The sequence below is a fragment of the Anolis carolinensis genome, unplaced genomic scaffold, assembly GCF_035594765.1.
Source record: "Anolis carolinensis isolate JA03-04 unplaced genomic scaffold, rAnoCar3.1.pri scaffold_15, whole genome shotgun sequence".
NCBI lineage: Eukaryota > Metazoa > Chordata > Lepidosauria > Squamata > Dactyloidae > Anolis > Anolis carolinensis.
In genome coordinates this window covers 7642210-7670138 of record NW_026943826.1, presented here as the reverse complement: position 1 = coordinate 7670138, position 27929 = coordinate 7642210, and the positions used below count along the sequence as shown (strand labels likewise).

The 27929-nt window shown below is 43.0% G+C and overlaps 2 protein-coding genes across 13 annotated transcripts in view; both read left to right on the top strand.

Annotated features, from left to right (window-relative positions):
* The window catches only part of agrn (agrin), a 471015-nt gene that overhangs the window by 399379 nt on the left and 43707 nt on the right, over positions 1–27929 (top strand). For all 12 annotated transcript variants that reach the window (XM_062965817.1, XM_062965814.1, XM_062965810.1 and 9 more), the window contains 11 exons: positions 1477–1620; positions 1786–1904; positions 3299–3404; positions 5127–5507; positions 9238–9372; positions 16197–16324; positions 17298–17412; positions 19757–19876; positions 22508–22852; positions 23541–23733; positions 24173–24388. In XM_062965817.1, the coding sequence (XP_062821887.1) occupies positions 1477–1620; positions 1786–1904; positions 3299–3404; positions 5127–5507; positions 9238–9372; positions 16197–16324; positions 17298–17412; positions 19757–19876; positions 22508–22852; positions 23541–23733; positions 24173–24388 (2002 nt within the window). The remainder of the gene's footprint in view (positions 1–1476; positions 1621–1785; positions 1905–3298; positions 3405–5126; positions 5508–9237; positions 9373–16196; positions 16325–17297; positions 17413–19756; positions 19877–22507; positions 22853–23540; positions 23734–24172; positions 24389–27929) is intronic.
* LOC134294501 (uncharacterized) overlaps positions 1–27929 on the top strand; it is an 85038-nt gene that overhangs the window by 39881 nt on the left and 17228 nt on the right. The gene's annotated exons all lie outside the window — the stretch shown is intronic.

Here is a 27929-nt window from a genome sequence, read left to right as displayed (position 1 = left end):
CTTCTGGAACATGGACATATATTCCTCACAACCTCTGAGGATGCCTGCCATAGATGTGGGCGAAACGTCGGGAGAGAATACTTCTGGAACATGGACATATATTCCTCACAACCTCTGAGGATGCCTGCCATAGATGTGGGCGAAACATCAGGAGAGAATACTTCTGGAACATGGACATATATTCCTCACAACCTCTGAGGATGCCTGCCATAGATGTGGGCGAAACGTCGGGAGAGAATGCTTCTGGAACATAGCCATACAGCACGAAAAATGCACAACAACCCAGATCCCATCGTCGTTCACATCCCTTGTAAGTGTTTTTAAGACCTAACACAAAAAGTTAGAACAAGGAGTCTCATTTTACGAGTCTTTGCCTTAGTGCACTTACCTTGCTCTGGGATGCCTTAATTCAAAACAGAAGCACCGAGACTTGTAAAATGCGAAGCCAGCCTGCGGCAAGGGAAATTCCAAAGATCTGTCAACAAGTTGGAAGTGTATGTAAGGAAAACCGCTCCAACCCATTCTCTGAAAGCTGAAAGCCCAGATGTCCTCTCTGAATAACAAACCTTGGTGCAAACACCTCTTTCTTTCCTTCCAGATGCTTGTGAAATCTATCCTGATGCCTTCCAGATGTTAGCTATGCCCATCCTTATTTCTCACTTTTGGGAGAAAACCCGATGTTCATTATTCCAGATGTTTGTGGGTTTCATTAGGCTCTTCACCAGATGTTAGTTGTGGCCTCTGTGAGAAATACAGTCTTCATTCCCTCCAGATGTTTACTAAATATCTGGACTAAACTCCATCTGTCATTTCCAGCTGTGGGAATTTATTTATTTCTCGTGTCAGAAGCAAATTGAGAATAAAGCTATGAACATATTCATAGGGTTGTTGTATATTTTCCGGGCAGTATGGCTATGTTCCAGAAGCATTCTCTCCTGACGTTCCTCCCACATCTATGGCAGGCAACCTCAAAGGTGGTGAGGTATATGGAGAAAATAAGCAAGGGCAGTTTATATATATCTGTGGAAAATCCAGGGTGAGAGAAGAACTCTTGTCTGTTGGAGGCCAGTGTGAATGTTGTAATTCATCACCTTTGTTAGCATTAAATGGCCTTCCCAGCCTTGCATCTTGGCCTGGGGGAATCTTTTGTTCAGACTTGTTAGCTGTCCCCTGATTGATTCCTGTCTGAGGTGGTCCAGTTCACCTTGGAAGTTCCTGGGTGGGGGGAAGAACTCTTGTCTGTTGGAGGCCAGTGTGAATGTTGTACTTAATCACCTTTGTTAGCCTTAAATGGCCTTCCCAGCCTTGCATCCTGGCCTGGGGGAATCTTTTGTTCAGAGTTGTTAGCCGTCCCCTGATTGATTCCTGTCTGAGGTGGTCCAGTTCACCTTGGAAGTTCCTGGGTGGGGGGAAGAACTCTTGTCACATTGAACATATTAATGTTAACTACGGCATCTTCCTTGTCTCCCCATGAAGCGTGTCACTGCGATCCCGTCGGTTCCGTCCGTGATGACTGTGAGCAGATGACCGGCTTGTGTTCCTGTAAGACGGGCATCACCGGCATGAAATGCAACCAGTGTCCCAATGGAAGCAAACTGGGGATGTCGGGCTGTGAGAAAGGTGAGGATGGGCATCAGGAGGGAAGGGAATTATGTGGATCCCTCCTGGTAGGAGACACAGGACTGTGTGCCACATATTTCCTTGCTAACACCTTCCCACCGAGCGCAAGTGAGGAATTGCCAACAATAGGGCTCAATCCAGTTCTGTGTATGCTCTTCTCCACAGACCCGTCTGCGCCTTCATCCTGTGCGGAAATGGCGTGTGAGTTTGGAGCATCATGTGTGGAAATCAACGGTTCTGCACATTGCGAGTGTCCTATTTGCACAGAGGAGAACATGGGGAAGGTAAGCAAGTGGACAAGCTAGGAGAAAGATGGAAGTTTCAAGAAAGACTCAGGACACAGTGCAGGGATGGAGAAAGGGAGGCCCAATATTTGTGACCCCAGAAGCCCCTGCTCTGTCTTTCAATAATAATAATAATAATAATAATAATAATAATTATTATTATTATTATTATGACAAGATCTTCAAGGAACTGCCCATGCAATGTTTTGTTGTGCCAGCTGTCAGCTCTAGTTTGTAGTGCGGTTTTCTTGTACTGGTTTTTTGTCTGCTGTGCTTTAGGAGTTTCTGATTTTTGACTTCAGTCAAAGCAGGTTCTTCACTTTGCTTTACATATTCTGCCAGGGCATGTTCTTCTTCTTTGACTGCTTGACAAATTAATAATAATAATAATAATAATAATAATCATCATCATCATCATCATCATTTTCATCCGAAAATACATCACACAATCCTAGACACTTGGGAAGTGTTCAACTTGTGATTTTGTGATATGAAATCCAGCATATCTATCTTGTTTGCTGTGTCATAATAAAATTATTATTATTATTATTATTATTATTATTATTATTATTATTATTATTATTATTATTGACAAGGTCTTCTCCTTATCAGCTTTTCCTTCAATTTTGTCAAGGAACTGCCCATGCAGTGTTTTGTTGTGCCAGCTGTCAGTTCTAGTTTGTAGTGCGGTTTTCTTATACTGGTTTTTTGTCTGCTGTGCTTTGAGGAGTTTCTGATTTTTGACTTCAATCAAAGCAGGTTCTTCACTTTGCTTTCCATATTCTGCCAGGGCATGTTCTTCTTCTTTGACTGCTTGTTTTACTTGCAAGAGTCCTCTGCCCCCTGATCTTCTAGGCAGATATAGCCGGTCAACATCACTGCGAGGGTGCACTGAATGATGAATGGTCATGAGTTTTCTTGTTTTCTGTCCAAATTGTCCAGTTCTGCCTGTGTCCAATTTATAATGCCAGCAGTATATCTTATGACAGGTATTATTATTATTATTATTTTAGTATGTCACAGCAAACAAGATAGATATGCTGGACTTTGTATCACAAGTTGAACACTTCCCAAGTGTCTAGGACTGTGTGAAGTATTTTCGGATGATGCGTGCGGATCCCAGTAGGGTGGCCTTTTGCAGTTGGCAGATCGCAATTTTGTCAATGTCTATTGTTTCCAAATGCCGGCTGAGATCTTTTGGCATGGCACCCAGTGTGCCAGTCACCACCGGGACCACCTGCACTGGTTTCTGCCAGAGCCTTTGAAGTTCAATCTTGAGGTCCTGATAGCGGCTGGGTTTTTCCTGTTGTTTATATAAATACTGTAAATAAATAAATAAATAAATAAATAAATGTATTTGTGTCAATTGCCTCATACATACATGCGCATTCTAGGTCTGTGGCTCCGATGGAGTGACTTACGGTGACCAGTGCCAACTGAGGACCATCGCTTGCCGGCAAGGGCAGGTCATCGAGGTGAAGCATTTCGGTCAATGCCAAGGTGAGTCTGTCCTTGTAACATCAAGTCTTCTTGTTTCATCAGTTATGAAGCTCTGTGGCCTCAGATCTACTCTTGGATTTCTGGAAAGGATCCTGGTAGGTCCAGAGTGGGAGGGAAGCAACGTTTAGGCCAGGGCTCCTCAAACTTTTTAAGTGGAGGGCCGATTCACAGTCACTCAGACTGTTCGGGGGCCAGACTATGATGAAATAGTCCAAAATTAGGATTGTTGTTGTTGTGTGCCTTCAAGTCATTACAGACTTAGGTCAACCCTACGTCTAAAGTTTAGGACAAAGGCCAGGTAAGTGGCCTTGGAGGGCCTTAGTTTGGGGACCCCTGATCTAGACGATCTCATAAGACCATAGGTAAGGAAAGAGACCTCCAAAGATCATCTAGATGGTCTCATAAGAACATTGGTAAGCAAAGAGACCTCCAAAGACCATCTAGATGGTCTCATAAGACCATCGGTAAGCAAAAGGACCCTCCAAGGCCATCTAAATGATCTCATAAGGCCTTCAGAAGACCATAGGTAAGGAAAGGGACTCTCAAAGACCATCTAGATGGTCTCATAGGACCATAGGTAAGCAAAGAGACCTCCAAAGACCATCTAGACGATGTCATAAGACCATAGGTAAGGAAAGAGACCTCCAAAGACCATCTAGATGATCTCATAAGACCATAGGTAAGCAAAGAGACCTCCAGAGACCATCCAGATGATCTCATAAGACCATAGGTAAGCAAAGAGACCTCCAAAGACCATCTAGACGATGTCATAAGACCATCGGTAAGGAAAGAGACCTCCAAAGACCATCTAGACAATTTCATAAGACCATAGGTAAGCAAAGAGACCGCCAAAGACCATCTAGACGATCTCATAAGACCATAGGTAAGCAAAGAGACCTCCAAAGACCAGGTAGATGATCTCATAAGACCATAGGTAAGGAAAGAGACCTCCAAAGACCATCTATACAATGTCATAAAACCATAGGTAAGGAAAGAGACCTCCAAAGACCATCTAGACAATCTCATAAGATCATAGATAAGCAAAGAGACCTCCAAAGACCAGGTAGATAATCTCATAAGACTATAGATAAGCGAATAGACCTCCAACGACCATCTAGATGATCTCATAAGTCCATAGATAAGCAAAGAGACCTCCAAAGACCAGGTAGACTTAGGTCAACCTTGAGTCTAAAGTTTAGGACAGGGGCCAGGTATATAACCTTGGAGGGCTGCATCCGGCCTACGGGCCTTAGTTTGGAGACCCCAGGCCTTCATCAGGAAACAAAATACCTTCGAATTTGAAAAACACCAACTTTTGAACTTGTTGTCCTGTCAAAGCATGGGTTGATTTATCTATGGGAAGGTACACGTATAGGCACCTGGGACTCTGGTATTGATGGCAAGGTTTTGATCCTGAAATTGTTGAAAGTCAGATGGGAAAGGAGCAAAGGCATACACTTGATTCCTGATGAGATGTTATTGATTTTAGTGTGCGATATGCAAGCCAATCTAAAAGTCTTTTTTTTTTTTTTTGGTGGAGAGGTAAGGTGTGGGTGCAGCCAGATTCTAGCAGCTGGGATTTAGCCATCTCACTCAGCACTTGGCAATCCTCTCGTTCTAATAGGTGATAACCTGAACCCCTTCCAGTGAACATGCATGGGTTCTAGATTGAAGTGCACTTTCAAGGTCTAATCTCTGTCTGTCTTTGTCTTTCCTCCCCAGAATCTATCACTCACGCCGGCCACACCACACTACCCACCACCATAAGGCCTTTGGACTCCCTTATTATTCCTCCACCTCCTCAAACCACTCCCCAGGCACCCGAGCAACCCAAGACAGCCGCCGGCGCCAGGCATTTTGAGGACAAAGCCTCCCGTCTGGGCCACCCTGTCACGAGGCGGACAACCACCACCCCTCACCCGGCCACAACCGCCTGGACGACACACAGCGTCCGCCAGACCACCATCCGGCCCCTCTCCACGGCCCCTGTGGTCCCAGGTACCACGCAGCCAGCTTATGTCGAATCAGGCAGTGCAGAAGGCAGCGGGGAGCCAGAGATGGGCACCAGTGGGGACCAAGAAAGCAGCGGCATGGGCTCCGCAGGTAAGCAGGTCTCTGGATTCAAAATACATTAGGAAACATTAGGGAAAACTGTTGGAAATGCCAGAGTAATTGCAGCGCAGCAGTAGTTGATGGAGTCAGTGGAACGCAGAACGAAGTGACACCGAGACACTAAAGCAGGCTCACCAGCACAGCGGGTCCCGTCTCTGGTCACACTCGCAGCTCCAACTTTTCTCCACTCCAAATTCCAGAATCAGGTCCAGTCTGTACTCTGTTCCAGTCTAGGATCTGGCCAGTCTAGGATACTGGGATCTGGGCCCATAACCAAATGTCAGAGTAATTGCAGCGCAGCAGTAGTTGGATGGAGTCAGTGGAACACAGAACGAAGTGACACCAAGACTTTAGTAAAACTATATACAAAGTTTTACTGTAAGCAGTTATAATCAAGACAAACAGACTTGCAGACGAACACAGGACTCTAGGCAGACAGCACTCGACTCAACTCAGAACAGAATTGATGCAATCAGTAATGCACAAACACTTGTGTCTGGAAACTCCCCAGCTCCAGCCACACATCAAGGTCATCACAGCTTCTCAGTAATTAACTCTTTCCAGACTATAGTACACTCTGGATGATGCAATCAGTATGCAATACAGGCAAGACACAAATTTCATTTAAACACTATCTATACACAAATCCCACATTAACAGGAAATAGCAACCTCCCAAGCCTTTCACTATTCATTTGTTAACGTATATATTTGCTAATCTGTGTTCTATGTGTATGTTGATTTGCCAGTTAGAGAGGAGTTATAGACATGGGATTGTACTGAGCATGTTCAGACTCGGGACTCTATTTTGTATTCACTTCCCCTTTTGCATTAGACCTCAGTGGAGGTGGATGCATGTATGTTGCTGTTTGGACTTCAATATAGAAGTATGCTTATGGAATTTAGTGAGTACAAGTACAGTAGAGTCTCACTTATCCAACATAAACGGGCCGGTAGAATGTTGGATAAGTGGAAATGTTGGATAATAAGGATTAATGAAAAGCCTATTAAATATCAAATTACATTATGATTTTACAAATTAAGCACCAAAAACATAATGTTTTACAACAAATCAACAGAAAAAGCAGTCCAAAACACAGTAGCATTATGTAATAATAATAATAATAATAATAATAATAATAATAATAATAATAATAATAATAATAATAATAATTTTATTTTTATATAGTAGTTACTGCATTTATGAATTTAGCACCAAAACATCGCAATATACAGTAGGGTCTTACTTATCCAACAGAAACGGGCCGGCAGAATGATGATAAGCGAATATGTTGGATAATAAGGAGGGATTAAGGAAAAGCCTATTAAACATCAAATTAGGTTATGATTTTACAAATTAAGCACCAAAACATCATGTTATACAACAAATTTGACAGAAAAAGTAGTTCAATATGCAGTAATGCTACGTAGTAATTATTGTATTTACGAATTTAGCACCAAAATATCACGATGTATTGAAAACATTGACTCCAAAAATGCATTGGATAATCCAGAACCTTGGATAAGCGATGCTTGGATAAGCGAGACTCTACTGTATTGAGAACTTTGACTAAAAACAATTGGCTACTAATAAATTGACTACAAATAAAGATAGAATTGCATTAAACGAACTTACAGTAGTAACATTGTCAGAAATTAAATCCATAAAAAGTTCAATCCTTGCTGCCTAGAGAAACAGCTATGGATCCAAGTGGGAGGCAGACTGCATTGGATAATCCAGAACGTTGGATAAGTGAATGTTGGATAAGCGAAACTATACTGTATACTTAATAACTATGGAGTATTGATTAAGAATGATACCCTGTGTACTCAACACAGAGAAGCTGCATCCTATCTGTAACTAAACCTCAATAAGAAATGTGCCTGTATGGTGAATTTTTATGATGTTTATGAGTAAACAAGATGTGTTATTTTTTCAAATAAGACTTCGTTTTTTATCCCCGAGTGCATATTTTAACTGAGGTTTCAAGGGAGTGTATACCTTTGGGGCAATTACAATTACAACTGTGTTGTCGAAGGCTTTCATGGCTGGGATCACAGGGTTGTTGTGTGTTTTTCGGGCTGTACGGCCATGTTCCAGAAGCATTCTCTCCCGACGTTTTGCCCACATCTATGGCAGGCAACCTCTGAGGATGCCTGCCATAGATGTGGGCAAAACGTCAGGAGAGAATACTTCTGGAACATGGCCTGGAAGACACACAACAACCCACAATTACAACTGCGAAGAAACAACCATCCTCTGCTAGCCAAATATATTTTTGTAGTGGCATGTCTTTGTCCTTGGCAGTTCAACAGCTGAGCTACCTGTGTGCCATTACATGAATGCTTGTGACTATCACTTGTTGAAAGAGGTGACTGAGCATGTTCAGACTCAGGACTCCGTTTTGTATTCAGCATGTGTTTGGTGTTCAATGAAAGCAGGCGTATGTGTCTTATTGGAGGTGGATGCATGTTGCTGTTTGGAGACTTTAATGCATGTATACCACGGTCATACTTTTCTTGACCAGTGGTTTTCAAAAGGTGGTCTCCACATATTCATGGAGATTCACATTTGCCAAACGAATAGGTGCCCATAGACTAAGTGCAGTTATTTCCCAGTGAAAACATACTGAGGTTAAGAGCTGTTCGATGGTGAGATAAGACTAGGAGTCTGTTGGAATCTACAAACTTGGACAACGCTAGGTGGCCATATTTTGAGATGGTTTTGATGGTGTCACTCGTTTTAATTCTTGTTCCGTTTTGAATTGTTTACTCCTAAATGTGTTTTTATCTGGTTTTAATTTCTGTCTGTTGATGATTTGCTTTATGTATGTACAGTAGAGTCTTGCTTATCTAATGCAAACGGGCCGGCAGAACGTTGGATAAGCGAATATGTTGGATAATAAGGAGAGATTAAGGAAAAGCCAATTAAACATTAAATTAGGTTATGATTTTACAAATTAAGCACCAAAACATCATGTTATACAACAAATTGGACAGAAAAAGTAGTTCAATACGCAGTAATGTTATGTAGTAATTACTGTATTTACAAATTTAGCACCAAAATATCATGATATATTGAAAACATTGACTACAAAAATGTGTTGGATCATCCAGAACGTTGGATAAGCGAGTGTTGGATAAGTGAGACTCTACTGTACATAAAACATAAACAATAAAAACAATCAGCTAAAACAATGCAATAATAATAATACAGTAGAGTCTCACTTATCCAAGCTAAACGGGCCGGCAGAAGCTTGGATAAGCGAATATCTAATAAGGAGGGGTTAAGCAAAAGCCTATTAAACATCAAATTAGGTTATGATTTTACAAATTTAGCACCAAAATATCATGATATATTGAAAACATTGACTACAAAAATGTGTTGGATAATCCAGAACGTTGGATAAGCGAGTGTTGGATAAGTGAGACTTTACTGCATTTTATTTTGTGATATTGTAATTATTTGGGCTTGGCCCCATGATAGCCGCCCCGAGTCTCTTCGGGGAGATGGAGGTGGGATATAAAAATAAAGTCGTTGTTGTTGTTGTTGTTGTTGTTGTTGTTGTTGGACTGGCTGGCCCTTGGGGCCTCTTCCAACTCTAGGATTATGTGATTCACACAGGTAGAAGCTGTAGGCTGGTTCTGAAAAATAGTTTGATAGACTTTGAAAAATCCAAGGCACCGTAAATCTCACTCTGATCCTCAAATGTTTGCTGTAGGTGATGAAGAGACAGAAGAAACCAGGGTCACGGGGACCCCAGTAATAGAGCGAGCCACGTGTTACAACACCCCCTTGGGATGCTGCTCTGACGGCAAGACGGCTGCTGTGGATTCAGAAGGAAGCAATTGCCCGGGTAAATATCATGTCTTGCTTTGTGTACAAAGCTTTATTTCGATCTATACGTCACATTCGAGCAGAATTTCCACCTTGTTCCAAGGACGTTCAATTCTTCTAGGCCAGGGGTCCCCAAACTTTTAAAACTGGGGGCGAGTTCATAATCCCTCAGACGGTTGGAGGGCCAAACTATAGTTGGCCACCGAGCAATAATAATAATAATAATAATAATAATAATAATAATAATAATAATAATAATAATAATCCCAACCCCCTTCTGCCTTTGTGGACCAAAAGCACAAGCAAAGCACCCCTGACAGATGGCCACCTAGCCTCAATGTTAATAATAATAATAATATTCTTAAACACGCTTCTGGAATGAGCTTCATGTATTCCAAGTAGACTGGAACGTACTTAGTCCTAATACTGGTTTTAAACCACTTCATTGGATGTGTTGCAATAGCAGATTCCCACCTTAGTTTATTTTTTTGGTTATTTAATATTTAATGTTTATTTTACTTAAGTGTTTTTTGTCTCTACTGTTCTAATGTAGCACAAATCCTATGTAAAATCATACTATGTTATTTTTGACATTAATATTGAAATCTGAAATATATACAGAAAGTCTTTACTTGAAGAGACGGGGCCGGATAAATGGCTTCGATGGGCCGCATGTGGCCCGCGGGCTGTAGTTTGGGGACCGCTGTTCTAGGCTGACAGCCCAGGAATTCTGGGATCTGTCATTTTAACAGAAGTCTACACAACTCCTAAAGAAAAGGGGGGCACTCCGATCTTTGTGAAATTGGCTAAGCTCCATTACTCCACTTGTGGCAAGCATTCAGTTTGATAACTCGCTCTTGAAAGTCCGTTTCGGACTGTTGCTTTCCTACACTGAGGAAGGAACTCGGTCAAGCTTTGCATTTCTTCACATTCTTGGAGTTCTGAGAGGCATCGGTTTGTGCAAACACAAAAACCTCTCGGGGATTGAAGCGGTCTGTAATTTAGGCCTTTTACCTTATGCGTTTTGCTTCTACCTACAACAGTGATGGCCAACCTATGACACGCGTGTCAGCACTGACACGCCTAGCCATTTTTGCTGACACACTGCCGCATGCAGATTGATTGGATGACTAATGTCTTTTGTGGCCAAATTTGGTGTGATTTGGTCCAGTGGTTTTGTTGTTTACTCCATGGGAATTATGCACATTACATATATATATATATATATATATATATATATATATATATATATATATACACACACACACACACACACACACACACACACACACACACTAGCTGTGCCCGGCGGTCAACGATGATGTCTCGGATGCAGCCGATAAAGCCGGTGCTGTAGGCCTTGGACAGCTTGTGAGCCACGCTGAGCTTCTCTAGCCCTCCTGTAACGGTAGAAGGGGAAACTGAGTCAATGTGAGATTTGTGTAATGAGGGTGTTTACATGTAATTTGTGCCATGCTTGTATTGCAGTCAGATTGCGTCATCCAGAGTGTGTGATAGTGTGTAAAGAGTTAATCACTAATGAGCTATGATGACCTTGGTGTGTGGCTGGAACTAGGGAGTATCCAGACACAAGAATTTGTGTATATCTATTGCATACTAGCTGTGCCTGGCCATGCGTTGCTGTGGCGAAGTCTGGTGGTATGGGAAATAAAGTCTTGAGGAATTGGTGGTAGTTAAGGTCAAGGGTAAAGGTTTTCTCCGGACATTAAGTCCATTATAAATGGGTTATATAGCTGTGTGGAAGGGCCTTGAGTCTACACTTCCATATAATCCAGTTAAAATCAGATAATCTGTATTTTATAGGCAGTGTGGAAGAGGCCTAAGTGAGGCCTAACTCTGCCTGTCCCCTGAGCTGAGTGGGTTGCTAGAAGACTAAGTGGGTGGAACTTAGCCTTCTAACTGGCAGCAATTGGATAAAAACAATTATTCATCTCCCTCTAATTAGGACTTTATTTTTCTTTTCTTTTTGTTGTAGAGGGGTTGTGCTGCCAAGTTTTGTGTTTCTGGGATGTGTAGTTGTGTTGTTTTGTCCTAGGCCGAAATTTCATTACCCTTTTATATATATAGATTATAATGTTACAATCAATATTTTATGTATATACAATATATTATAATATTAGTATAGTATAATATGAATATTATATTCAAATTTGAGCTTGATGTAAATATTCAAAAACATTTAACCTACTGATGCCTCAATTAATGTAATTTTATTGGTATCTATTTTTATTTCTGAAATTTACCAGCCTTGGCTTATACTGGAGTCAATGTTTTCCCAGTTTTTTTGTGGTAAAATTAGGTGCCTCGGCTTATATTCGGGTCAGCTCATACTTGAGTATATACGGTAATTGTATATTTATATTACATGTAATATTACTAATAATATTGCAATATAGTCGTATAGTACAATATAATAATATATACAGTAGAGTCTCACTTATCCAAGCTAAACGGGCCGGCAGAAGCTTGGATAAGCGAATATGTTGGATAATAAGGAGGGATTAAGGAAAAGCCTATTAAACATCAAATTAGGTTATGATTTTACAAATTAAGCACCAAAACATCATGTTTTACAACAAATTTGACAGAAAAAGTAGTTCAATACGCAGTAATGTTATGTTGTAATTACTGTATTTACGAATTTAGCACCAAAATATCACAATATATTGAAAACATTGACTACAAAAATGGCTTGGATTCTCCAGAAGCTTGGATAAGCGAGGCTTGGATAAGTGAGACTCTACTGTAATGCTTATATAGTGCTTATATTGTGCTATACTAATACAGTGGAGTCTCACTTATCCAACACTCGCTTATCCAACATTCTGGATTATCCAACACATTTTTCTAATCAATGTTTTCAATATATCGTGATATTTTGGTGCTAAATTCATAAATACAGTAATTACTACATAGCATTACTGCGTATTGAACTACCTTTTCTGCCAAATTTGCTGTCTAACATGATGTTTTGGTGCTTCATTTGTAAAATCATAACCTAATTTGATGTTTAATAGGCTTTTCCTTAATGCCTCCTTATTATCCAACATATTCGCTTATCCAACATTCTGCTGGCCCGTTTATGTTGGATAAGTGAGACTCTACTGTAATATAATATATTGTATGTATATATAGCTTGTAAGCCGCCCTGAGTCCCCTTCAGGGTGAGAAGGGTGGGATATAAATGCTGCTAATAAATAATAATAAATCAATTTTTTAAAAAAAAATAATTTTATTGAAAATTTTCAATTTGAAAATTTTGAAAATAAATCAATTATTCTGAGATACACATTCTCTGAGAAGCAATAAATATTATATTTTAAAGCTTTTTGTCACAGGAAGAAATAGTTGCACATACTGAGCTGTAAGAACTGTAGGGATTTCGTGTGTCTTTTATGGAAACTTACTCAAAAATACAGCAGAGCATCCAAAATATAAACAGCAGGATCCTTAGAGTTGAGCATTCAGCTCACAGCAAGCAGAGTACGAAGTGCCATGTGGCTGTAAAGATTTTACAGCTTAGCAGAGTAAACATGCAGAGTTCAATCTTGAAGATTACAAAAGGTTTGTTTACAATAAAAATAATGGTTCAAGAACTGGGTCTGAGCTACTCTATAACCCATCTCTTCTAAGGTTTCAAGAGCGGGGAAAAACACCAATCACTACATCTCGCAGAGAGAGATCTCAAAGCACACAGCACATTCACTACATAACTAAGGTGTAAAAAGCTAAAGTCAGAAGTAAAGACTTGCAGTTGAATATCTATTCTACACAACCAATCTTCTTTTCTACACCACTGAATATCATTAATAATAATAATAATAATAATAATAATAATAATAATAATAATAATAATAACAACTTTATTTTTGTATCCCACCTCCATCTGCCCAAAGGGACTCGAGGCGGCTAACACGGGGCCAAGCCCAAACAATTACAATACAACAACAATAATAATAACAACAACAACAAAACTTTATTTATATACCGCTCTATCTCATCATAAAAACATTCAATACATACATATAATACAAAATACAAGAACCAATACAATAGCAATTAACAAACATGTTTAAAATTCCAATACTTTAAAAAATATACTGTATATACTCGAGTATAAGCCTAGTTTTTCAGCCCTTTTTTTAAGACTGAAAAATCCCCCCTCGGCTTATACTTGGGTGAGGGTCTTGGTTGGCTTATATTTGGGTCAGCTTATACTTGATAATATATGGTACATTTATTATTTTTCTCTATTATTATTGGTATTATTACATGTATTCGGGTGAGGGTCCGGGTTGGCTTATATTTGGGTCAGCTTATACTCGAGAATATATGGTACATTTATTATTTTTCTCTATTATCATTGGTATTGTTACATTTATTATTTTTCTCTATTGTTGCTACTATTACATTTATTTTACTCTATTTTTATTATTAATAATAATACATTTATTATTTCACTCTGATCTTATTATTGCATTTATTATTTTACTCTATTATTACATGTATTATTTTCCTGCATTTATTATTATTACATGTATTATTTTACTCTATTATTATTAAAAGGATACATAAGCACATTTACATTGAAGAAGATGAGAATCATGATTTGATCAGAGTTGGACAATCTTATCTTAAATTGGAGCTTGATGTAAATATTCAAAAACATTTAACCTACCGATGCCCCAATTAATGTAATTATATTGGTATCTATTTTTATTTCTGAAATTTACCACCCTCGGCTTATACTGGAGTCAATGTTTTCCCAGTTTTTTTGTGGTAAAATTAGGTGCATTGGCTTATATTCGGGTCGGCTTATACTCAAGTATATACGGTGTATGTGTGTGTGTGTGTGTGTGTGTGTGTGTGTGTGTATATATATATATATATATATATATATATATATATATAGAGAGAGAGAGAGAGAGAGAGAGAGAGAGGTACTGGGAAAGAAATAGGACATTTAATTAGGGATCAAAATGTTATCAGATAAATCCCAGGCCTTTGATGGCAAAAAAATGGTTGAAGACTGGGTTGAATTACATTTGATATACATCCGTTGTGCCCTTCGTGTCTTCTTTTCTACACCACTGAATATCAATAGTAATAATAATAATAATAATAATAACAACAACAACAACTTTATTTTTGTATCCCACCTCCATCTCCCCAAAGGGACTCGGGGCGGTTAACACAGGGCCAAGCCCAAACAATTACAACACAACAACAACAACAAAGCTTTATTTATATACCGATAAGGACTCAGAGCGGTTTATTTGTTTATTTATTTATTTACAGTATTCATATTCCGCCCTTCTCACCCCGAAGGGGACTCAGGGCGGATCACATTATGTACATATAGGGCAAACATTTATTTATTTATTTATTTATTTACAGTATTTATATTCCGCCCTTCTTTCTCACCCCGAAGGGGACTCAGGGCGGATTACAATGAACACCTATATGGCAAACATTCAATGCCAACAGACAAACAACATACATTAGACAGACTCAGAGGCATTTTTTTAAACATTTTTCCAGCTTCACGATTCCGGCCACAGGGGGAGCTGTTGCTTCGCCGTCAAGAAGTGGCTGTACTTCCTCATTCCTTTCCTTGTGTTTTGCTGGCAGTTTTATGGTGTTGAAAATTAGCCTCCCGCATAAAGCGTCCCTAAATTTCCCTAATTGACAGATGCAACTGTCTTTCGGGGCTGCATAGGTCAACAGCAAGCCGGGGCTATTAATGGTCGGAGGCTTAACCCGACCCGGGCTTCGAACTCATGACCTCTCGGTCAGTAGTGATTTATAGCAGCTGGTTACTAGCCAGCTGCGCCACAGCCCGGCCCCATTCAATGCCTTTTAACATAGAACAAAGACACACAAACATAGGCTCCGAGCGGGCCTCGAACTCATGACCTCCTGGTCAGAGTGATTCATTGCAGTGATTCATTGCAGCTGCTCTCCAGCCTGCGCCACATCATAAAAACATTCAATACATATACATAATACAAGGACCAATATAATAGCAATTAACAAACATGTTTAACTTTCCAACACTTTAAAAAATATAGTAAGATGAATTGCGGATCAAAACAAAAAATACATACAAGTCACACGACAAATATCCAACTATCAGTGGATTGGTAAGGATGTGTATCTGTCTGATGTTTGTTTACTTTGAATACAATGGTCTATTTAATATCTCAGAAGTATCAGATTGTCTAAAATTGTATGGAAAATGTACTTTCTGGTGGTGCTGTAACCTGTTCTGGTATCTGTATCTGACCATAGCTGTTCGCTGCCACGATTTCCCTTCCCGAAAATTCTCTGCTCCTTGTTCTTGTTGTTTCGTAGCAAGAACTATGTGGGAGACATAGTTCCTTGAGCCTCCTCCCGCCCTTCTTTCATTCCTTTGGGCCCCCTCCGAGTCCGGTTTGTGCATGTGGGCATCCCAGAGCCTTTGTATACCGTGTGTTTCCTACCTCCAGCTAACCGTCTTTCTCTTGTTACTCAGCCGGTCCAGGAGGACCACCATCCAGGGTGGAGCTTGGAGGAACCTGTATGGTAAACGCTGCCAATTCTAAAAGCCGTGGGTTGCTGCCATTGTCAAAATACTAACCTTCCATAGCGCTGCCCGTGCCCATCTAGACTAACCCCACAACGCTGGCACTACCCATATACCACCATCTTCTCACTACCCCTCTTTCCCTGCCAAGGGACTGAACACTCTGATTAGTTTGCTGTGAAAACGTTATATTTTGTGTGACGAGATGTTTCAACGGAGATAACAAAGGTTTCTCTCTTCTCTGGCTTCCCCTTCAGCGACCAAGGTGTTCCAAGGAGTCCTCATCTTGGAAGAAGTTGAAGGCCAGGAGCTTTTTTACACGCCGGAGATGGCCGATCCCAAGTCGGAACTCTTTGGAGAAACCGCCAGGAGCATTGAGAGCGCAGTGAGTTTTTTCAATAGAGTTACAAGCTGGGTAGATGCAGGGAATGCCGTGGGTGTAGCATATCTGGATTTCCGTAAGAACTCAGGCTTAGCTTCCCACTGTAACACAGCATTGCCTGAACTGAGTTACAAGCTGCAAGGAATGCTGTGGATGTGGCATATCTGGATTTCAGTAAGAACTCAGGCTTAGCTTCTCACTGTAACACAGCATTGCCTGAACTGAGTTACAAGCTGGGTAGATGCAGGGAATGCCGTGGATGTAGCATATCTGGATTTCCGTAAGAACTCAGGCTTAGCTTCTCACTGTAACACAGCATTGCCTGAACTGAGTTACAAGCTGCAAGGAATGCCGTGGATGTGGCATATCTGGATTTCCGTAAGAACTCAGGCTTAGCTTCCCACTGTAACACAGCATTGCCTGAACTGAGTTACAAGCTGGGTAGATGCAGGGAATGCCGTGGATGTAGCATATCTGGATTTCAGTAAGAACTCCGGCTTAGCTTCTCACTATAACACAGCATTGCCTGAACCGAGTTACAAGCTGGGTAGATGCAGGGAATGCCGTGGATGTAGCATATCTGGATTTCAGTAAGAACTCAGGCTTGGCTTCTCACTGTAACACAGCATTGCCTGAACTGAATTACAAACTTCTGCCAACCTAGCAGCTCGAAAACATGCACATGTGAGTAGATCAATAGGTACCGCTTTGGCGGGAAGGTAATGGCACTCCATGCAGTCGTGCCAGTGGTCACATGACCTTAGTGGTGTCTACAGACAACACCGACTCTTCGGCTTAGAAATTAAAATGAGCACCACTCCCCAGAGTTGGACATGACTGGACTTAACATTGGGGGGAAACCTTTACCTACCTTTACCTACATATTTCCAAACCTTGATCTAGATTTCATCCAAGCTTCCCTAAAGCTCTTTGTCTCTGGTTTTTTCTTTCCTTCTTTTACCTGCCTGATTTCTAGCTGGATGAACTTTTCCGCAACTCGGACATCAAGAAGGATTTCAAGAGCATCCGGGTGCGAGACCTGAGCCAAAGCAACCCCGTGCGCGTCATCGTGGAGGCCCATTTTGACCCAGGTGAGCATTGTCCTTGGACAATTGGATAGCTTTCATTGACAAACCCTATAACTCTAGGGCAGTGATTCCCAAACATATTTGGCCTGCTGCCCCCTTTCCAGAAAAAATATGACTCAGCGCTCCCTGGAAAGGGATGCGTGGCTTAGATGGATGGGCGTGGCTCCTGCTCCAGAGGGCGGGGTTGAGCCTCTCCCTTAGTCCAAGATGCAGGGCGGGGAGGGGAAGGGGAGGTGAGCGGGGCCACAAATAGGAGGCCAGGACTGGGATGGGCGGAGTTACGAGCTCTGAGGCAGGTCTGAGCTTCTATCCCTGTCCTGGACACAGGGGGCGGGGCTAGAGGAGGGGGTGGGGCCTCTTCCCAAGTGCCTGACGGGGCTGAACCTCTACAGCGCCTCAGGAGAGGTATAGAGGCTCAGCCCTGTCTCACGCTCTTGGAAAGAAGCCCCGCACTTTTGTCCTAAAAGGCCTCTCAGGAGAGATATAGAGGCTCAGCCCTGTCTCATGCTGTTGGAAAGAGGCCCTGCCCTTTCGTCCTAAAAGGCCTCTCGGGAGAAGTATAGAGGCTCAGCCCTGTCTCATGCTCTTGGAAAGAGGCCCCGCCCTTTTGTTCTAAAAGGCCTCTCAGGAGAGATATAGAGGCTCAGCCCTGTCTCATGCTGTTGGAAAGAGGCCCTGCCCTTTCGTCCTAAAAGGCCTCTCGGGAGAAGTATAGAGGCTCAGCCCTGTCTCATGCTCTTGGAAAGAGGCCCTGCCCTTTCGTCCTGAAAGGCCTCTCAGGAGAGGTATAGAGGCTCAGCCCTGTCTCATGCTCTTGGAAAGAGGCCCCGCCCTTTCGTCCTGAAAGGCCTCTCAGGAGAGGTATAGAGGCTCAGCCCTGTCTCATGCTCTTGGAAAGAGGCCCTGCCCTTTCGTCCTGAAAGGCCTCTCAGGAGAGGTATAGAGGCTCAGCCCTGTCTCATGCTCTTGGAAAGAGGCCCTGCCCTTTCGTCCTGAAAGGCCTCTCAGGAGAGGTATAGAGGCTCAGCCCTGTCTCATGCTCTTGGAAAGAGGCCCCGCCCTTTCGTCCTGAAAGGCCTCTCAGGAGAGGTATAGAGGCTCAGCCCTGTCTCATGCTCTTGGAAAGAGGCCCCGCCCTTTCGTCCTGAAAGGCCTCTCAGGAGAGGTATAGAGGCTCAGCCCTGTCTCATGCTCTTGGAAAGAGGCCCTGCCCTTTCGTCCTGAAAGGCCTCTCAGGAGAGGTATAGAGGCTCAGCCCTGTCTCATGCTCTTGGAAAGAGGCCCCGCCCTTTCGTCCTGAAAGGCCTCTCAGGAGAGGTATAGAGGCTCAGCCCTGTCTCACGCTGTTGGAAAGAGGCCCTGCCCTTTCGTCCTAAAAGGCCTTTCGGGAGAGATATAGAGGCTCAGCCCTGTCTCACGCTCTTGGAAAGAGGCCCCGCCCTTTCGTCCTAAAAGGCCTTTCGGGAGAGATATAGAGGCTCAGCCCTGTCTCACGCTCTTGGAAAGAGGCCCCGCCCTTTCGTCCTAAAAGGCCTTTCGGGAGAGATATAGAGGCTCAGCCCTGTCTCACGCTCTTGGAAAGAGGCCCCGCCCTTTCGTCCTAAAAGGCCTCTCAGGAGAAGTATAGAGGCTCAGCCCTGTCTCACGCCCTTGGAAAGAGGCCCTGCCCTTTCGTCCTAAAAGACCTCTCAGGAGAGGTATAGAGGCTCAGCCCTGTCTCATGCTCTTGGAAAGAGGCCCTGCCCTTTTGTCCTAAAAGGCCTCTCAGGAGAGGTATAGAGGCTCAGCCCTGTCTCACGCTCTTGGAAAGAGACCCTGCCCTTTCGTCTTAAAAGGCTTCTCAGGAGCGGTATAGAGGCTCAGCCCTGTCTCAGGCCTAGCTTCGCCCTCAGTTTGGGAAAGTTCCTTTTGGCCTCTTTGGGAGCTGTTGCCCAACAAGGGAACTATTCCAAATCCATCCAATCCATAGATTTGAGCCTTTGAATGGGAGTGGGTTTATGCAGAAATCCTCTCACGTTATTATCCCTCGGGATTCACTTGGTGCAGAATTTCCCCCTTTTCAAAGACATCCTTATATTTCATGTGACGGTGAGAAAGAAGAGCAGGGAAAGACTGCTTAGCAACCAGGCTGCAGGCATATCGGAGCTGGAGGGCATCAAAGCACCTTGCCTTTCCATTGCTTCCAACCCCCTCCTTTTCAAATGTGTCCTTTGTTTGGCAAAACGCAGCCAGCACGGTGCGTTTGTGGACCCCGTGTGCCTTGTTTATTGCGAGAGATGGGAGACAGAATGAGAAGTGCTGATTTCCAGGGGTGTAGCTCATCTCACTTTTCTTGTCCTTTTTTTAGCCACAACCTTCGCAGCCACCGACATCCAAAGAGCTCTTCTGAAGCAGATCAAAGCCTCGAAGAAAAGGACCATCTTGGTGAAAAAACCTCAGCAGGAGAACATCAGATTCATGGACTTTGGTGTGTTCCTCCCCTTGCCCGTCGTCCCCGTTCCTCCCGCCTTTCCCTTCTTTGTCTTGCTTGGCTTTCCCTCCTTCAAAAGAGGTCCCATCCCATCAAAAAGCTCCCGTTGGTGTATTGTCCTCCTCCGCTCTCTCTGAGATTTTTAGAGGGCATTTCGATGTCGAAGAGACAATGCAAAGCCTCGCAAAGTTCCCCATCCCGCACCTCGTGGATTCCGACGGACTCCCCCAGGAGGATCTGCCTTATCCAGTCTCAAAATATGCCTCCTTCATCTCTTTGGAAAGAAGGAAGAATCAGTCGGCGCTGCCATTAATTAGCACAAGCTTCCCCGTGCGTTTGATCTGCTGCTGAGTCCAGGGTTGATGTGTCGCCCCCGCAAAGACATAGAGGGACAATTCTCACATTACGACGGATGGCTCACTTAATTTGCAGAGTCCTCAGGGGGTGATGGTGGAGAGGGGGAGGCAGAAATGCCACATGAGCTGGGAGCTTATAGGTTTAATGTGTGACAGCAAGCCCCCATGGGTTGTAAAGTATGCTTTGGAGTATGCTCATGCCCAAACTTTGGGATATCCCTCACTGTTCCAAGTCTGGGCTCTTGTTCACTGAGCATCACAGATACAGCATAAGTCCACAAACAGGAAAATATTGTCACACCTCAGGCTAAGTTCACCTTGCTATAGATACCCAGTCAAACACACAGGTAGTCTTTTGAGGTTTTTATTAAGCAAAGCAGGTTATAAATCAAGCAAGCAATCAAAAGGTAGTTCCAAGTTGTAGTGAAAGAGTCAATAAGTCCAATAAGATCACAAGGTAAATAAATGTCCAATAATCCAAAATGCAAAGTCCATAAGTTCAAAGAGCATGGCAAGAGCAATAATCCACCAGGCAAGGTATTAGTCCATAGAGTCCAAAGAACAAGGTCCAAGAATCCAAGATAATCCACAAGGCAAGGTATTAGTCCATAGAGTCCAAAGAACAAGGTCCAAGAATCCAAGATAATCCACAAGGCAAGGTATTAGTCCATAGAGTCCAAAGAACAAGGTCCAAGAATCCAAGATAATCCACAAGGCAAGGTATTAGTCCATAGAGTCCAAAGAACAAGGTCCAAGAATCCAAGATAATCCACAAGGCAAAGTATTAGTCCATAGAGTCCAAAGAACAAGGTCCAAGAATCCAAGAACACTGGCAAGGAAAACATCCACATAGATGAAGCGATGAATTGCTCTGACAAAGAGTGATCTGCAAAAGCACTTTTTAATAACAACTCAGGAAGGCGTTCCTTTTCCCACAGCTAGACTCCCGTTTGCGCACTAAACGCTCACTTCTACGAAACTGGGAACCCATCCAAGGCAAACGGTCCTCTCTGGATAACTCATTGCTTGTGCTACCGTTATCTTGCACCTGGCCTGGAGCTAAACCGTCTCCCTCATTATTTTCCAAAGCTGAAGTTTCTCCCTCATCATTTCTCAAGGGAAGAATGTCAGCCTGACCGTTATCTATTTCTCCTGGGGTCAGCAGTTCATCCTGCTCAAACTGAAACTGCATCTCTGAGCTGGCTTCAGCCTCAGACTGCTGCTCTTGAATCCCAAAACCAGAATCCCCTTCATCTTCATCTTGAATCTGTCCAGCCTGTGGCTGGGATACAACAAATATACCGTAACTAGTAAGACTTGATCAGAAGTACAGTACATGAACGATTTCATGGGTGTCTACCAAACTTCCAAGATATATTGCATCCTAAATCAAAGCTTGTCTTGAACCAGTAACAAGAGAACTCAGGCGTAGCTTCTCACTCTAACGCAGCATTGCCTGAACTGACCTCAAGGCAGACACCCATGAAATTGTTATGTTTCCCGTGAGCTTTTTCCACAACTTTCCCAAATTATCTCTCTGGCCTTCGCAGTAGGAGCCCCCAGTGGCGTAGTGGATTAAAGCCTTGTGACTTGAAGGTTAGGTTGCTGACCTGAAGGCTGCCAGGTTTGAATCCAACCCAGGGAGAGCGTGGATGAGCTCCCTCTATCAGCTCCAGCTCCATGAGTGGACATGAGAGAAGCCTACCACAAGGATGGAAAAACATCAAAAACATCTGGGCGTCCCCTGGGCAGCGTCCTTGAAGACGGCCAATTCTCTCACACCAGAAACGACTTGCAGTTACTCAAGTCGCTCCTGAAACAAACAAAAAAACCTTCCCAGTCTATTTTCAGCTCTGATTTGTAAACAAAGGCTTCTGTTGATCTCCGTGACTGCAGGAGAACCCTCTTTATCACTCAGCTCCTCACTCGATTCCTTATCTGTTGTTGCTGCTTCTAACTCCCCTGCCTGCCCTTGATGCCCTGCATTTTCCGAGCTGGTTTTCTCACAGAGAGAACCATCATTTCCCAGACTTGAGGGTCCATCACTTTGTGCCACAGGAAAGCTCACAATCCTCTGTAAATCATCAGTTAAACCAGTTAAACCATCAGCCTCTGATGGCTGATTTACAACATTAATCTTGAGAATTGAAATTTAATTTGTACAAGAAGCACATCCAGCACAAGAAATGTTTTAAGCATAGAAATATTATTTTCTGCTCTGAAATGTCTCATCACTTCCTAAACTCTCCTCTCCTGCTTTGACTTGTTTTAGATTGGATCCCCCAGCTCTTCACCACCACAACCACCACCACCACAGCCACCACCATGGCACCAGCCGCCACCACCCGCCACTTCACTACCACGGCTGTGCCCCGGGCATTGTATCCGGGGAGACCCAATGGTAAAACCTCCGGCCCAATCACCACGAAGAGGCCCGTCACCACCGCGCCAGCCACCACATCCCGTAAGAAGCCATTCCGCCTGCCCCCCACGACCAAGAAACCAGCTCGGCCTTGCGATTCCCACCCCTGTCTCCATGGCGGCACCTGCGAAGATGACGGCCGGGACTTCACCTGCAGTTGTCCAGCCGGGAAAGGAGGAGCAGTGTGTGAAAAATGTAAGCTCCAGGGTGTGGACACCGACACAAATCCAAATAATAATCCAAATGTCTCATAAAGTTCCAGCCAGGAATCACAGATAACAGCATAAATCCACAGTCAGAAAGATATAACTAATAAGACGTGAACAGGAGTACATGAACAGAAACATAGAAAACTTCCAGGATATATTAAATCCAAAATCAAAGCTTGACTTGCACCATGAACAAGAGAACTTGTTTAATAGCCACCCATGAAAGCATCATGTCTCCCATGAATTTTCTCCCCAACTTTCCCACACAATCTCTTAGCCCAGCATACTCTATTTTCGGCTCTCATTTGTTGATCTCCGTAGTTGTAGGTGGCTTCTGGGAACCCTCCTTATCACTGGAATCCTTATCTACTATTGATTCCTCAGACTGACCTTGAGACCCTACACTTTCAAAGGCAGTTTTCTCACAAACATCATTTCCCAGACCTGAAATTCCCAGACTTGAGAGCCCATCACTTTGTGCCACAGGAAAGCCCACAATCCTCTCTAAACCCTCTGTTAAACCATCTAGCTCTAACTGATCTAGTTTTACCAAGAATATACTATGATTATCATCGGGTCATCTATGTATAACCATGTCTCAAGTGAGTGTTCTCAGTTTTCATCATGCCACCTATGCGGGGAGAAGTCTTCACATATCCCATCTCTTCCATCAGCCATTAGGTACTTTATCCCAAGTTTTGGTGGAAAGTCCTACCTGGCGTTCAAAATGATGAAGGCCTACCACACTGTGCGCATCGCCATGGAGTTCCGGGCCTCGGAGCTGAGCGGGCTGCTCTTGTACAACGGGCAGAATCGGGGCAAGGACTTCATCTCCCTCGCTCTTGTGAATGGCTTTGTGGAACTCAGGTGAGTGGCTTGCTTGCAGGGCTGGGCATGTTTCAGAGGGCCATGAACATGGCTTGGAGGTTCTTCAGAAGCTCAGAAGGACATCACAGTTGTGGATAGTATCCTTCAACTCATGTATGATGATCTTGATGATGATCATCATCATCATCATACATGGGCTCATAGGTCCTATTCTGTCAGACAGTCACAGCACTTTTGGTTATGAATGTTCATTCAAGAGCTAGTTAAGATATGTTGGGACCTCTAAATCCATGTTCTTAGATGAGTTCTTAGAGGTTGGATGGAGGAGGCCCTTTTGAGGAGGTCCAGAAAGGGAGGTGATGGTGTATCAATATCAGTGACAGGTTGATGTCTCCTGAAGCTCCACATCTCCATTTGGTAGGGGACAGTGGACATTTTAATCTCCATCTTCAGAACGATCTTCTTGTCTCCTCCTCAGATTCAACACCGGCTCTGGGACAGGCATCATCACAAGCCGGGTGCCCATTGAGCCCGGTAGGTGGCACCAATTGGTGGTCAACCGGAACCGAAGGAGTGGCATGCTTTCTGTGGACGGGGAACCTCATGTCAATGGCGAGAGCCCAAGTGGCACAGATGGGCTGAATCTGGACACTGATCTCTTCATTGGAGGGGCTCCGGAAGACCAAATCGCTGCGTGAGTATTGGGAAGGGGCAGAACTGGCTTATCCTTTAGTGTCTAACCGTTGGAGATGGTTGCCTCTTTCTTGTCTCATGCTGGTTTCCATTCATTTTTTTTCCATATCATGGAAATCCAAGAGCATATATAGAATTTCCAAGTCATCCTCCATCTAGCTATCAACCAGACCCAGATCAGCTTAGTATCTGTTGACAGTAGAGAGGTTGATGGACCAAGACTCTAACTCAGTATCAAGTAGCTTCCCATGCTCTTGTCAGCGTGGGGTCAGGGTGCTGGCTGTGTGGGTTTCTTCAAACTCCATCAATCATCTGCTCCAGCACCCTGATGAATTGGTTGCAATCGTCTGCCACACCAATTCCTGTGTTCAATGTCAGACTCAAAGACATATGTAGTCTAAAGTCCAAACCTTTATTCAGTATCTATAATACATATTTACAAAGCATAGCAAAAGCCATCGCTCTGAGCAGGCATTCTTCTATTGCCTCTTCCCTCGGCTAGCACAGCTCAACACACACAGAGATAAGAAAGCACATTCCTCAGTCTGGAGGAAGTTCCAACCTCCAAAGGCCGGAAACCATGCCCCATAGGTCACAGCAGGCTGTCAGTCAAAATTAGCCTGCTGTTAACTGTTTCATTGCTGAAACACACACTCTTGCACAACAGCAGAAACACTTGATTTACATTTCATACACATACAACCATAATCCAACAGCTCTCCTATAAGAAAAGCTCAATGGATTGGACTTCAAGTCTCGTGTAGTAGTAGTATTTTTTAAGAAACTAGCATGGGTATCCAGCATTGCTCGGATTATTTGAAAAAGTCAATTTTTTAATTGTACAAAATGCATAAGGTTGTGGGTGAACTACAACTCACATCATGCCAGGTTAACCCTGAGAAACTCCATCAGTAATGAAAGTTTGTGATGTTGGGCAAGTTTTCTCTGGGTGCATCATCGATGGGGTCCAGTGTGCTCTCTGGCTGTAGGGTAAACTACAATTCCCACTATGGTGAGTCAGTCCACTCAAACCCCTCCAGGAGATTGAGTGAGTAATGGGGGTTCTGTGTGCCAAATTAGGTCCATGTCCATCATCGGTGGAGGTCACAGTTTCTCTGGTTGTGGGTGAACTACAACTCCCAGAAAGGAAGGTCAGTTCCCTCAAACCCCTCCAGTAATGAAATATTGGCATATCAGGTCTGTGTGCCAAGTTTGGTCCAGGTCCATCGTTGTTTGGGTTCACAGTGATCTCTGGATGTAGGTGAACTACAACTCCCCCAAATCAAGGTGAATTGTCCCCAAAGACTTCCAGTATTTTTTGCTAGTCATGGAGGCTCTGTGTGCCAAGTTTCATCCAATTCCATCTTTGGTGGAGTTCAGAATGCTCATTGATTGCAGGTCAACTATAAATCCCAGTACCTACAAAATGTCCAGGCCAATTCCCCTCAAAATCTACTACTATTCCAATTTGGATATATCGGGTATGCATGCCAGGTTTGGTCCAGATCAATCATTGTTTGGGTTCATAATGCGCTCTGGATGTAGGTGAACTACAACTCCTATAAATCCCATGTTTTTTCTTGGTCATGGGAATTCTGTGTACCAAGTTAGTTCCAGGTCAGTCATTGGTGGAGTCAGAGTGCTCTTAGATTGCAGGTGAACTATACATCCCAGTACTTACAACTCCTATAAATCATGGTGAATTCTCCCAAATCTTTCTCGTATGTTCAGTTGCTGATCAATTCCTCTTTAGAAAGGAACTAGCTGCGCCCAGCCATGTGTTGTATTGACATTGTAAAGTATTGAGGAATTGGTGGTAGTTAAGGTAAAGGGTAAAGGTTTTCTCCTGACGTTAAGTCCAGTTGTGTCCGACTGCACACTGAAGTGGATTATATGGCAGTGTGGAGTCAAGATAATCCAGTTCAAAGCAGATAATATAAGATTATAAATGGGTTATATAGCTGTGTGGAAGGGCCTTGAGTCTACACTGCCATATAATCCAGTGCAAATTTGATAATCTGTGGAAGAAGCCTAAGTGAGGCCTAAGTCTGCCTGTCCCCTAACTGAACCCTGGCTGTCCCTTGGCTGAGTTGGTTGCTAGGAGACCAAGTGGGCAGAGATTAGCCCTCTAAACTGGCAGCAATTGGATAAAAACAATTATTGCTCTCCCTCTAATTAGGACTTTATTTTTCTTTTCTTTTTGTTGTATTAACCTAGAGGCGTGGATGATGGGTTGTGTTGTCAAATTTCGAGGTTGGGGGGCCTGTACTTTTGTTGTTTTGTGGGTCGCCGTGATGCCGTCACTCTTTTATATATATAAATAGGAAAGGGTTAAGGGAGAGGCAGTGGGCGTGGTCATGCAAATTCCACGCCAATGGAGAGAGTAATATTCCTTTTCTTCACGACTAAATAATCTACAATCCAGACATGACCTGTAATGGCATAGCATGACAAGACAATAGGATGTATTCGGGTTGCTTAAAACCGGAGCAAGGTCTTCTGTTGACGGTTCTCTTCTGTTTTGGAGCTGTTATTGTTGTCATTCTTGTAAAATTGCAACTTAAAAACTGAAATCAAAACGAAAGAGCTGTCTTGGAACTCTCTAATTGTGCGGAGGTTTTGAGTTTGTTTTTTTCAAATGTAGATGAGCATTCAAATTCGGGTGACTCAGGTATTCAAAGCAGGTTTATTTATATACTTCTTTTCTTCTGTTGCTGCGCTCAAAGTGCTTTCCCGCAAGAGGATACAAAAGCAACCAAATTCTATAATAATCAAGTTGGTTCTTTTAAAAAAACACTCAGATAATCAAAACGAACAAAACCAAAGAGCCAACTATTCAAGTAATCAATACCACGCTCATTTCTAAACAACACATTAACCACTCAAACCAAACGGCAAGGCTGTAACAACGACAGCCTTAGACTACGAGTCACAATTTGTTTATCCAAAGCATAGCAGAACAAAATAATAATAGAATCATAGGATAGTAGAGTTGGAAGAGACCTCATGGGCCATCCGGTCCAACCGCCTGCCAAGAAGTAGGAAAATAATAATTAATAATAATAATAATAATAATAATAATTTCCAATGAATCATTTGGGCCACATAGTTGTGCCTCTGTTTGTAGTCTGTCTGTGCAATTTTCTTACAGTAGCTGAGGATATGATCCATGGTTTTGTCGGTTTCCTTGCACAGTCTGCATTTTGGGTCAACAGCTGATTTTTCGATCTTGGCCTTAATTGCATTTGTTCTGATGGCTTGCTCCTGGGCTGCAAGGATCAGGCCTTCTGTCTCCTTCTTCAGGGTCCCATTCGTGAGCCTGCTGTAAGAAAATTGCACAGACAGACTACAAACAGAGGCACAACTATGTGGCTCAAATGATTCATTGGAACTTATGCCTCAAGTACCACCTCCCAGCAGCAAAAAACTGGTGGGATCACAAACCTGCAAAAGTATTGGAAAATGAGCGCGCAAAGATACTGTGGGACTTCCGAATTCAGACTGACAAAGTTCTGGAACACAACACACCAGACATCACAGTT